Source organism: Ictidomys tridecemlineatus, chromosome 4, assembly GCF_052094955.1.
Source record: "Ictidomys tridecemlineatus isolate mIctTri1 chromosome 4, mIctTri1.hap1, whole genome shotgun sequence".
Classification (NCBI taxonomy): domain Eukaryota; kingdom Metazoa; phylum Chordata; class Mammalia; order Rodentia; family Sciuridae; genus Ictidomys; species Ictidomys tridecemlineatus.
Genome location: NC_135480.1, coordinates 206998352 through 207010488, shown reverse-complemented (window position 1 = coordinate 207010488; position 12137 = coordinate 206998352). Strand labels below are relative to the sequence as shown.

At 58.8% G+C, this 12137-nt stretch overlaps 1 protein-coding gene and 1 long non-coding RNA gene across 2 annotated transcripts; both read right to left on the bottom strand.

Annotated features, from left to right (window-relative positions):
- Positions 1 to 1890: 1890 nt before the first annotated feature.
- On the bottom strand, positions 1891 to 5521 carry LOC144377402 (von Ebner gland protein 1-like). The gene is made up of 7 exons (XM_078048550.1): positions 5370 to 5521; positions 4824 to 4960; positions 4361 to 4431; positions 3694 to 3804; positions 2908 to 3009; positions 2700 to 2726; positions 1891 to 2043 (listed from the first exon to the last, which is right to left on the bottom strand). Exons 1-6 carry the CDS (start codon positions 5457 to 5459, stop codon positions 2701 to 2703), a joined length of 537 nt encoding a protein of 178 aa, XP_077904676.1. The 5' UTR covers positions 5460 to 5521; the 3' UTR covers positions 1891 to 2043; position 2700.
- A 3509-nt stretch (positions 5522 to 9030) lies between these two features.
- LOC144377403 (uncharacterized) lies at positions 9031 to 11939 on the bottom strand. Its single transcript, XR_013438377.1, has 2 exons — positions 11487 to 11939; positions 9031 to 9721 (listed from the first exon to the last, which is right to left on the bottom strand). It is a non-coding gene; the product is annotated as an uncharacterized LOC144377403 (long non-coding RNA).
- Positions 11940 to 12137: the final 198 nt, after the last annotated feature.

The window sequence follows — 12137 nt, the reverse complement described above, 5'->3', positions numbered from 1 at the left end:
AGAAGGGCCAGAGGGAGGTGACCGAGGTTTCAGGACCTGGCCAGGTAAAACAGGCCTCTGTGGGTGGTGACCCCTCCAGGCTGACCCAGAGAAACAGCGGGGAGAGTCTGGGAGCCCCCAGGGCCAGCCTGGGCCCCGGTCATTTCCATCCTTTGAGTTGGGCCCCAGGCTCGTGAATGGTCATCAGATCTGAAGCCCTCTTTGGGGACACCTGTGTGACTCGAGGCTACAGAGGATTCTCCAAACCCTTTCAAACACACGTGGGAGGAAGGGCAGCACTGTCCGCCAGAGCCAGCAGGTGGGCAGGAAGGGAGGCCACAGGGTCCAGGACAGGTCTGGAGGGAGTCAGTCTGCAGGGGACTGTAGAGGGGCAGCAGTGAGGACAGGCCCCCCCAGCAGCTGCAGTCAGGGAGGAGCTGAGCCCAACAGCAACCCCCCTTCCTAGAGTCACTCAGGGCACCCGAGGCCCCCATCTGTGCACTGGACGGGGCACAGTGGCGTCCGAGGGGTGCAGCTCAGAGCCCTTTTGGAAGCTGCTTCCCTGAGAGAAGCTGACCTCATGGGGCCCTTGGGGTCCTGCCCTATGTGAGTGGCAGTTGGGGGTTCTGTTAAGAATGCCTCCGGCTCTGGCCCGTCTTGCTCATGGCCACCTCCCCTGGTCAGCCCCATGTCCAGTCCCCCTGCAGGGTGCCCAACACTGGGCCCAGGCCCCACCCAGGGCCAGGGCAAGGCCAGCTCATCCGAAGTCCATGCCAAGCCCCCTCTCAGGGCCCCTGCCCCATGAAGGGCCTGGACCCTGGATCTGGCCAGTGTAGCCCCAGGTCTGGAAGCTCTGCGGGGACAGAGCACTCAGAGGCCCACTGCTTAGGGGCAGGTCAGGCCAGGTGGACAAGCTGTGCTGGCCCAGGCTCCCAGGGCCGGATCCTCAGGCTGAGAGGCAGCCACCTGCTCACACCAGCCAGGCACCCAGCGTGAGGAAGAAGCCATCGTCACTGAAGAAAGCCAGTGGCTGATGGCCTGGCCTCCACACCGCTCCCAGACTGGTGGGTGCGTGACACGCAGGGCCCTCCCCTGGCAGCACCCAGCTCCTCACAGGCTGCGACCCAGACTGCCTGGCCCCCGCAGTCTTGATCGGGCCTCTCGTGTCCAGGAGAGGGCCCAGGGTGTTGGCCAGCCCCACCACGGGTCTGGGACATGGGAAGTTTCTGCAGAGGGAGCCCCCGGTCAGAGGGACACTGGGCTGGTTCATCCATGGAGGAGAAGAGCCTGTGGCCCCAGTGGGCTCCATGTCGGCGGCTCAGAGCAAAGCCCCAGAGTGACTGGGGACCTGTCCTCACGGCACCAGGGCCTGGAGCAAGGCCTCTCCTGGAGCTGTTTCCCCCGGAGCAGCTCCTGATTCCAGCCAGTGCTGCAGAGAGGGGGGGGGGATGTGGTCCCTCTCACTGTGGGTGAGGGGTCCCAGTGTCCTGCTGTCACTGTTGTGGTGACCCAGGACATGACCGTCAGCCTGTGCCCTCAAGGGTGATCTCCCCCCAACTCCCGCCACCCCCTCGAGGTGGTTGGCAGCCCTGGAGCCCAGGTGGCCCCTCCTGCGCTCAGGATGTGCTGGGTCCCTCCCCTGGGTGAGGAGCTCTGCTCTGTCACGCTCACAACCCTCTCCCTGTCACCCCAGACTGGGCTTCATGGTGGCCAATGTGGAAAGCCCCCAGGGGGACCCTGGGCAGAGCCAGCTCCCACCTCCTCAGCCGGCCACTCAGGCCCCTTGTAGCAGCACCGTCCATGAGAGCCAGGACGTGCTGGGCACCTTGTCCTTCCCATCCATGGCCCTACCCATTTCCTTCCCAGCAGGGGGCCCTCCCAAGTGCCCCACAGACAGGCAGAGCCACCTGGGGCAGCTGAGGCTCTTTATGGAGAGTCAGGAAGGTCGGGGGGGAGGGCAGTGGGGGGAGCCAGCTGGGCCCAGGTGGGCCACCCTCCATGTCCCCCAGGCCAGAGGTTCTGCTGGTGCCACCTGGGGCTGCCGCGGAACGTGGTGTCCCTGCCCTGGGAACAAGAGGAGGTCAGTGAGCCCAGGGGGTGGGCCAAGGGAGGACTGCAGTAGCGGGGCATGCTGGGACCTCTGGGCTCCATCCCCAAGGTCAGAGCAGGCTGCCCAGAGCTCCTCTCCTGTGTGGGAGGAGGGACGGTGACTTCAGGCCAGTGGAGGGCAGGGAAGGACAGGATGCTGTGTGGACTCTGGCTCCGCCCTCACCTGGGCAGGGGACCTTGGTCAGTCTCTGACCTGTCAGCTCCCTACATCACACAGCTAGGGACCAGGGATTCTGAAGTCCCCAGGCATGGCTGCCGCACCTTCCAAGCAACTCATGGGGCACATGGTGTCAGCACTGAGGGCCAGAGAGGTGCTGAGGGACTTCCCGCCTTCTGGCAAGCACTCTGGGGGGTTGGGGGAGAGGGCCAGGGTCTCCACCAGCGGCCCCACCCAGGGGCGGTCACCATGGGGGTTCCCTCACTGCCCAGATGACATCCTAGAGAAACCTCAAGACGACACCGAGGACTGGCCACGCCTGGGGAGAGCACACCTGCCCAGCCAGGTGGTGGCTCTCCTGTCCACCTAGAAGCAGGGGACGTGTCCCCGGAAGTCCCATCACTCCACCCCCAGGACTGGGAGGTCCTCATGTCCCCTGAAACTGGTCTCTTACCCTAATCGCTCCTGGGAGAGCAGGCTTCTGTGGAAGAAGGAAAAACACGATTCAGGAGAGCCTGGGATTCCAGGGCACCCAGGGCCCCGCCCTCTGCCAGCACTTCCCACCACCCCTCAAAGGGCAAAGCTAGGATCCATGCAGCTCGATCTGTGACCTTCCTTGGCTGAGCTCCTGGTGGGGGAGCCCTGCAGAGCCCTCTCCCTACCCCTTTGCTTGGGGATGAAGATGCTGTCTGCGTTGAGGCCTCTGGCTGCTGCGACCTGCTCAAACTCCTGCAGGGCGTCTAGGTTGACTTCAGGGTACCTGCCTGTAGGAGAGGCCACGGGAGACAGGACTGTGGGGGCAGAGCTGGGAGCTGCTGTGTCTCCTTCCCAGCCTGGAAGACTGACCAGTGCAGTGCTGGGGAGGGAGACCTCAACGTGGAGCTGGACCCAGAGGCCTGGAGCTGGGGCAGAGCCCAGCTAGGAGAGGAGGACCAGGGGGTGTGAGCATCCACAGGGCACCCAGGGCAGCCGACCCAGAAGGCCCAGAGCCCCTCTCCCTAAAGCCACCCAGCCTCTCCCTGGTCAGGACAGAGTGGCAGGACCAAGTCTGCCCTGCAGGAGCGCAGACACCCAGTGTCTAATCCGAGTTGGACTTCCCACGCAGGCTCCCCATCCACGTCCTTCCCTGACCCCTGCTGGACTCCCCACAGGTACCCATGGATGGCCCTGCCAGGTTTCCGCAACGAGTCCTCGACTCATCCTGTGACATTCATGACATTGGTGGCCCTGTGCCCACAGCACCTCCTCCTTCCTGCGTTCCCATGCAGGGACGGGCCATCCCCCGTCCTGAGCTCTGAGGTGGGACTCGGGCTCCCTCTAGCAAAACCCATCATCTGGACAAGGTAGCCAGGTCCTTGGATCCTGGTGGCTCCTCCTAGGGGAGGGGCAGGGGGCCCAGGGAGAAAGGAGAGGGACCAAGGCTGGAGCCACCAGACACTGTGACTCACCCACAAGCTTTGCCATTCGGATCCGCTGCCCGTGCATGTCCCCCTCACAGTAGAGGATGTAGTGGTCCTCGTCCTGGGACTTAAGGACCTGCACCTCATGCTTGCCCCCAACTGCAGAGGGACAGTGGGCGAGTTGGGGAGTGGCCCTGATCCTCCACTGAAGACCCAGGATGGCTGACTCCAGCCCAGAACACCCCTCAGTAACTCCCCCTCCCCCTCCCAGGCTCCCTGACCTGGGTCCCCACCTGACCTGGCCCCAGGCCTTGGGGCCACTTCCCAGGAACCCAATGTACCCAAGAGATGGCACATGTCAAGCTGGTGAGTCTCAGGGAGGTCTGGGGCATGAGACTGGCAGAGGTTGGAGCTGGGGCAGCACAATCCACCCTCAACCCCAGCCAAGTACACCCCTGACCGTGACCAATGCCAGGGGTCAGCTGTGGCCAAAGGGGGAGCCCTGGGCAGAGACCCCAGGCCTCATCCACCAGCCTCAGCAGCATTGGGGCGGGGAGTTTGACTCTGTGGACAAATGGTCTGGTGGGGCTGGAGGCTGGTATGTAGTAGGGCCAGAAATGAGAGCCTCAGGCCAAAGGCCACCCTGAGAAGCTGCCGGCTGGCCCCATGTGCCCATGGGTGGCCGGAGCTGTCCTGAACGGGCCCCAGCACTCACAGGCTGTGTATTTGCCCGGCTCGGCGGTCTTCTCTAGCACAGTGCTGACCTCGCGACACTGGCCTCCGATCCTGGAGGACAGAAGCTCCGTGGGCAACGCCGCCCTGCTCAGGGCAGCCACGGGGCCTGGCCTGGCAGGAGGGCCCCAGACAGGCCCAGGCCTCTCCACACAGGAAGTCAGGTGTGTTCACAGACGCTGAGCACCTGAATTGGTCCAGGCACCATGGCCCTCTGTGTCCCACGGAGAGCCTTTGGGCCCACAGTGGCCAGAACTCTGTGTCCTCCGACCTCCTCACTGGCTGCCAGGGGATATCAGCTGCCTGGGAGGAACCCCTGGCAGAGTCGCCATAGGCTCCAGGTGCTGGGTGCTGAGGGCCGAGTAGGCCCCTGGCATGGTCTGCACCCCACCCAGCCCTGCTGTCCTCCGTGGAAAGGGAGGACCATGCGGCCAGCAGACACTCACAGGACAGTGAAGGTGACTTCCAGGTGGCCCCCTGTGAGGGTCTTGATGGTCATGGGGGTCACAGACACAGACTCCAGCTTCGTCCAGGGAATCTCCTTGTCTGCTCCCATGGCCTTCAGGTACCACGTGCCTGACACCTGCACAAGGCACCTGACCATCAGGGCTCAGGCCCACCTCCAGGGCCTCCCCTCCTCAGCTACCCTGGACTCTATGCTCCAAGGACGGGGACCTGGAGCATCCTCCGCCCCTACCTCCGCCCCTACACTCACCCCCACTCCCACCAGGCCCCCGAGAGCCGGATCCCAGCTCCCGCAGCTTGGCCAGGACCCAGGCGCTGGCTCCCAGGGCAGATGTGTCCCCTGCTTCCACCAGCCCTCTGCAGCCCCATCTGGCCCAGACCCCCCTGCGCCGTGTGACGTCTCCTTGGGGCAGGGTTCAAGGCCTGGTGTCGAAACGAGGGTCTCCTTCATGGGGGAGGGATGGGGTCTGTACCCAGCCGTCTTGGCCCTCCCTGCCCCCGCAGCCCCCCGCCCATGTGAGCCTCACATCCTGGTTCTCCTCGTCCCCGACTGGGAGACTCTGGGCCCGCAGGGCAGCGAGGAGGCTGAGGCCCAGGGTCAGGAGCAGGGTCTTCATGCCGGTCTGTGCTCGCGGCTGCTGGGCGCGGGCTCTCTGGCTGGAGTGGCTGTGCTGCTTCCTCACTCCCCGCCCTTTATACTGCTCTGGGCAGGCCCCGGGGAACTTGGCACAGAGCACCCACCAGTCCTTTCCTGGCCACTGAGCGTGGCTGCTCTGCAGTGGAGCAGATGAAATGTCACTATTGTTGGAAGTCGCTGAGTAACAGTGTGTCCGTTCCCCAGGGCATCATCAGGACAGGGCCGCTGTCCAGGGGAGCCACTCACACCTTTCACCTGGCAGGAAATGAGCCAGCTGGAGGGGGCAGCCCCGTGTGCAGAGCCCCGAGGGTGTGTGCCGTGGCAGCAGAACCCTGGGGCCCTCCCCTCATGGCATTCCCTGGCTGACACAGGGGGGACCCAGCGAGCCCTGGGCTCTGGTCTTGGTGACCTTCCCGCATCCACGACAGGTCACTTCACCTCAGATTCATCTTGCGAAAGGAGGGACCCTGGCCAGGCTCAGTGGCCACCCCTGTAATCCCAGCTCCTGGGGAGGCTGAGGCAGGAGGCTCTCACCTTCAAGACCAGCGGAGGCAACTTAGCCAGAGCCTGTCTCCAAAGAAAGAAAGGAGAAGGGCTGGTGATGTAGCCCAGTGGTAGAGCCCCTGGGTTCAGCCCTCAACCCTGAAGAGGAGCAAACCAAGAGGGACCTGCAGTGTGGACAGGGAGTCAGTGTGTTCACAGAAGTGAGCTCCCTGAGCACCGTGTGACCAGGACCCGCTCCACGTCAGAACAGCAGTGGGTCAGACAGGGGTATGCGTGTGCACGAGCACACACACACACACACACACACACACACACACACTCAGACAGCGAGCAATGGTTGGGGAAGGGGCTGAGGTCACGGTCCACTGACTCTAGGCCCTGAGGTCACCGTAGCCAGAGTGGGTCCTCACCCCAGCAAGGAGGCCAAGAAGCCCTTCCCACCACGTCCCAGGGTTCCAACCTTGATTACCCAATGCCCTGGCCTCAGCAGGTGGGAAGACACAGGGGAGCAACCAGAGCAGGAGCTGGAAGGGCACCCTGATGGCTGGCCACACCTGCGATGTCCTCTGTGCCCATGTCGGAGTCCATGCTGCCCAGGGTCCATGCAGTGCTGGACCATCTGGCTGAGATGTTAAGTTCTTGTTTTATTTCCAGTTTCCAAGATGAACCTCCTCCTGGGGGGGGGGGGTCAGGTTGGTCTCTTTCAAATGTCACACCTGTTCCCTTAAAGCTGTCACTAACTGCCCTGATGCTTATGTTCCCCACCTCTTCACTGAAACTGGGAAGTGCCCAGGTCCTCTCCCTATCCATATGTGCTCCCTGTCCTGTAACAGGACAGGGAGCACATATGGATAGGGTGTTTTTGTGTAACTATGCGTGTGGCCTCGGGATGTGTGTTATCCTCAGGATTTGAAAGTAAGGAAACCTTCATTTCCCTGTCTCTCCTGATCATTGAATGGGTCTTCTATAGCTTAAAGATCCTACATTAAAAATGTCACAGCAGAACCGAGACCTGGGACTTGGGATGAGAGGCAGGGAGAGTGAAAAACTGCTAGACAGAGGGCACAGCAAAGTGACGGTGCAAGGTGGAGAAGCGCTGAAGCAGCAGCAGCACCCTCAGTGAGCTAGCAAGCCCATGCCCCTCAGAGCAAGAAAGGGCTCGAGAAGAGGTGCAGATGGAAAATGAACAGCCGGTGTAGGGATTTACTCCTGGTGATGCCAACACATTAATACTGAAGATCAAAAAGAACAAGAAACTATAAAATGAGAACAGGTCCGGGTACTTTTAAAATGCAAGGCAATAGAGATCATTTAAAATCTTAAAGGTGCATGTGTAACAAATAAAAATCCAATAAAGGGGATAAAGTCTATGCTTGACAGTAGAAAGGAAACGACCTACATTGGAAGACAGGACACAGAAATCAATAAAAACAAAAATACACCAGAATCAAGTCAGTCTGCAGCCTCCATCTAGTAATTAAATGCTACCAAAAAGATGCTCCTGAGTACAGCGGCTCTCAGGAGCCAAAGGAAATCCACCCCTAGCCTCCCAAAACTGACAAACATGCAGAATGGATCAAGAGATTCCAGTATGCTGACGAGTTTCAAAGAAAAGCATTTTTTAAATCCTACCAACATTGTATGTGTGTTCTTTTCTCCCCACATCTTTGCCAGCATTTATTACTATTTATATTCTTGGTGCTTACCATTCTAACCTGTGTGAGATGAGATCTCAGGGTAGTTTTGACTTGCATTTCCCTGATTGCTAAGGACATTGAGCATATTTTCACATATTTGTTGACCATTTGTATTTCTTCTTTTGAGAAAAGTTGGGTTGAGTTTATCTGTGCATGTATTGATGCAGAAAGTCAAAGGTCAAAAATTTTCTCTTATATGTGGAAGCTAGAAAGAATTAAGGAATAAGAAAGGGGAATCTCATAAAAATAGAAAGGAGAAAGTAGAGGAAGAGGAAGGGGAGAGAGTGGGGTGAGAAAAGGGAGGAAGTCCAGGAGGTGACCAACTGACCGTGGGCTGAGCTGTGTAAGTACATCACAGTGAATCCCGCTTCTATGTAGATTCCAATGCACCAAATAACAAATAAATAGAAAGAAGCACAATAAAGGAAGAGGTCAGGGGAGAGCAGAGGGAAGGAGAAGAGAAGTTCTGCAGAACAAGAGGAAACAAATTAACATCACCTTTACACGTGAAGATGAAACCCACTCATGTCTAACCATGGCACCCAAATAAAAACACAAATAAAAAACATCAGAAAGAGGTAAATAGAATATCAAAAATGGTCCTCTCTTTTAAACAGTGTATTTGGAGAGATCATGTGGTCTTCCTTAAAAAAGTGATAGATTCATGAAGGGTAAACGGATTCAAGGAGTTAGGAATCTTCCTTTATTAACTGAACATTCAGACTTTTATTTAAACTCTTCTCTCTGTATATATTACTTCTTTATTATTTCCGGAATTTATAACTTCTCCCGTCAAATTATTAAACAGTAGGCCACCCCCTTTCAGTGTGATGAAAGTCACTTTGAGTCAGAATTTCAGACCTGTCACTCTGCACACCAGAGGGTGTCCCTGCCTGTTGGCTGCACAGTGCTCCTGGCTTCCGGGTTTTTATTATGTGGCTTGCGGCCCTAGACTCTCTCTAGCTGTGTTCTATCTTTCATTTACAAAATGTAGGAGCTACATTGAAAATGTACACATTTCAAAACACAAAGCCATCTCCGACTGCGGGAGAGCTGAGAGCCACCCTCCCTGGCCTTCATCAGGGATGGATTTCAGGACGACAGCTGCGGGCATCACAGGAAGCACAGGTGCAGCCACAGTGACGGGGACAGGGCTTCAGGAAGCCAGTCAGCCAGGTCCACTAACTCGTGACCATAAAAATCACAAATGGTGCGTGCTTGGAAACCTGGATAGAGGGAAGGTCCATTGCACTGATATTTAAAAGTGCTACTGTGTGCGTGCACACACACACACACACACACACACACACACACACACACACACACCCCAAAAACAAAAAAACACCTTCGTTTGCAAGAGTTCATACAAATTTTTAAAATGTGCTTTGAGTGCAGAAGAAGAGTGGTCTGTGGGGAAATGGAAACGCAGGTGGACACAATACATAATTTTTAAATTAAATACAGAAGCCTGTTAGGTTGAACCTTGTTCAAGATAAAGCATCAATGCAGTGAAATGGAGCCAGCTCAGACCCAGCTAAGGGGCCATCCTTCAAGGAGGTCAGTGCCACGAACTTGAAGGCAGGCCGCAGGGAGCACGAGAGCCAGAACAGAGGGGAACAGAGGGGTCCTGGCAGACCCACACTCCACATGGGAGGTGCCAATCCTCCCCCGTTAGACAGCAAGTGCTATAAGTTCTGCATGAGGCTGGAGGCAAGTGTGGGTTGGATCTTCAAGTCTGATGGAAGGCTGTGAGCGAAACGCAGGCCTCACACTCCTCGGTCAAAGGGGAAGTCCTGCCCATGATCTCGCACCACATCTGAACGCAATGCATAGCTTCAGCCATGCTAGATGGTGACCACGCAGAGCAGAGGTGACCACAGTTTTTACCTACGGGGCAAACCCCGCAGGATCCAAGCCAGGGCCTATGTCTGACACCAGTGTTCCAAGGTCTGAGGTCCGTGGTGAGAGATGAGTTCTGATCTGCAGGTGGGAGAGAGTCAGCACCCTCTTTCTATTCTGCCTCAGGAAATGGTGTGGTCAGCTTCACAGGAAGAGGAAGGAAGGGGCACAGCAATCAGCTTTTTAAGCTTGTCATTGGTATGCTATTATTTTCTCAGTCCAAATAAATATTTATTTTCAGATCAAATTGGAATTGATGACTGTGTCCAGCTCAGACACAAAGTCCTCGTCCAGTGGCTGCTTGGCGTGGAGTTTAAAGGCCGTGCAGGCACCGAGCAGTTGAGACGCTGCAGCAAGACTCCATCACGGAGTCCAAACCCCCACGGAATCTCTCCACAAGTCTGCACGGTTTCCTTCCCTCGCTCTAGCAGGGCCTTGCCCAGGTGCAGTGATACTAGACGTCCCTTCTCCATGTGAGACCAAGGAGGGCCTGGGGTGGACATCCAGGGATCTTGCCCGTGTCCATCCCGCCACCTCCCAGGGGAGCCAGCAAGGGGCCAGGTGGAGCTGGCGTGAGCACAGCCCTCTGTCTACCCGGGGCTCGTTTTCCAAGGTCCATCGAGGTTCCAGCCTCACCATCCAGTCGGTGTCCTGTCCCCACCGAGCGTCCTGTTTCCTGAGTGACCGCAGAGGGCTCCAAGAGCCGCCTGGGTTGACACAGTTAGGCCTGCCAGGCCCAGCAGGTCTCTCCATTATGCTCCCCTCCTCTGTGGCCCTCCAGAGCCCAGCACAGTCACCTCCCAGGGCCAGGAAGGGGGGAGCCAGCTTGACTCACAGCGTGGGGCGCACACAGAGCCCCACGTGGTGCTGGGGGCAGCTGTGCTGTGGACAAGGGATGGAGTGATACGGGTGTCACCATCCAGCCTAGAGGGGCCTCTTGGGTCGTGGCCTGTCACATGTGTCTGGCATGTCCCTATCACTGGTCCTGGTGCCTCCTCTGTGGAGTGACAGCCATGTGGACAGCTCAGGTCTGGCGTCCCCACCACCGGGCTCCTCGTCCACCCAGGCCTGGGCTGGCAAAGCTGGCTGGACGGATGTACCCAGCGAGTCACAGGAGGCTGAGGGGAGCGGATCTGCCTTGGCCACGAGAGCCCGGTGCACCTGGCAGGCCGGACGCCCTTGTGTGCAGAGGCTGCATCCAGGGCACGGCTGTGTTTGCACTCAAGCTCTCTCTTCTCCATTTCCTCCAAGGCCCTGGCCTATCTGAACACGGGATGCTTTGAGTGACAGCTTACTTGCGTGACCGTCACTCAGGCAGGAACGTGCCTGCAGGCTCCTGGACCAGTGTCCTCCCGAGCCGGCTGCCAAGTTGCTGCATGTGGAAGTAGCCTTGGGGCAGCTTTGCCAGCCTCACCTCAGGCCAGGAGGCATCCCCACGGGCTCCCCCACACCCCCCGTCCAGAGGCTGTCCCCAGAGGGGAGGGGTCGGCGTCTGGTGGCTCAGAGTGGGCAGGCAGATAGAAGAGCCAGGCACAGCACCTCTGAGAGCCACAGCAGCAGCTCTCTGGGGAAGAGCCCCTCGGAGGACCCCGGGCAGAGACAGGAAGCGCCCAGGTCCTGTGTGACCTCACAGCCTGCCCGACCCTGCACCCCAGCCTGGACCGCTGCACAGCCAGCTTGACTCCCCGCTTTGGGAGGGCACAGAGCCCGTGTGTGCTGGGGCGCTGTGCTGTGGACCAGGGACGGAGGGATCCGGGTGTCTCTGGGCAGGGAGAAGCCAGGGGAGATGTGGGGCTCGGAGGGCCCCCCCGCCAGCCTCAGAGGCAGCGCCACTGCTGATTTGCAGCCACGAGGAACAGGGACCTGGAAGGGCAACAGGATGTGTCCTGAAAACTGTAGCAACTGACCTTTCAAACACCAGGGACAGAGCACGCTTATCTCGCCCGCGTGAGTCCTCGCCCCCAAACAATTGTGTGGCGCTCTGGACCCGTGAAGGCCCGGCCTCGGGATCTGCGTCACGCTGCCTTGGCCAGCTGGGCCCTTCTCAGGGAAGTGGGGCTCAGGCAGCTCCCGGCTCTGTGTCCTCTGCAGGCCACGTGCCTGTCTGTCCCGCTGGCATCCGCTGCCTGGGCCCTCTGTGGGGAAGTGGGCAGCTGCTGGCTCAGAGCCCCCAGCACTGGCTGCCAGACAGAGGACCAGGCAACCCAGGGACTTCCGGGGGCAGCTCAAGGCCACCACCCTCCCTCCCGCAGGCCCCAGGACCGGCTCCTTGCTCTTCTTGTGTTTTGCCTGGGGAAGGGCAGACAACACCCTGAGGAGAAAGGGTCCCACAACTAGAAGCTCAGCTGTGACCCCAGTGCAGCACTTGACCTTGAACTCGGCTCAGCCCAGCAGCGGCCATTCTTCAGACCAGGCTGCCTTTTTTCTGGGCTATTTTAAGCTCTCTTCTTCCTCTGCCTCTCTCAGGAGCAGACTCACTCCTGGGGCCCTCTGGTCACCTCCTCTGAGCAGCTCTGCTCCCATTCCATGGCTCCCTAACACCCGTACACCTCCAGCGG

Bases quoted from the DNA above. Each gene is read 5' to 3' on its own strand.
- LOC144377402 (XM_078048550.1), bottom strand. From the start codon at position 5,459: ATGAAGACCCTGCTCCTGACCCTGGGCCTCAGCCTCCTCGCTGCCCTG. The intron at 4,961-5,369 runs GTGAGGCTCACA...TGCCTTGTGCAG, and splicing joins GGGACGAGGAGAACCAGGAT to GTGTCAGGCACGTGGTACCT. The intron at 2,727-2,907 runs GTAGGGAGAGGG...CTTCTTCCACAG, and splicing joins CTTCATCCCCAAGCAAAGGG to AAGCCTGCTCTCCCAGGAGC.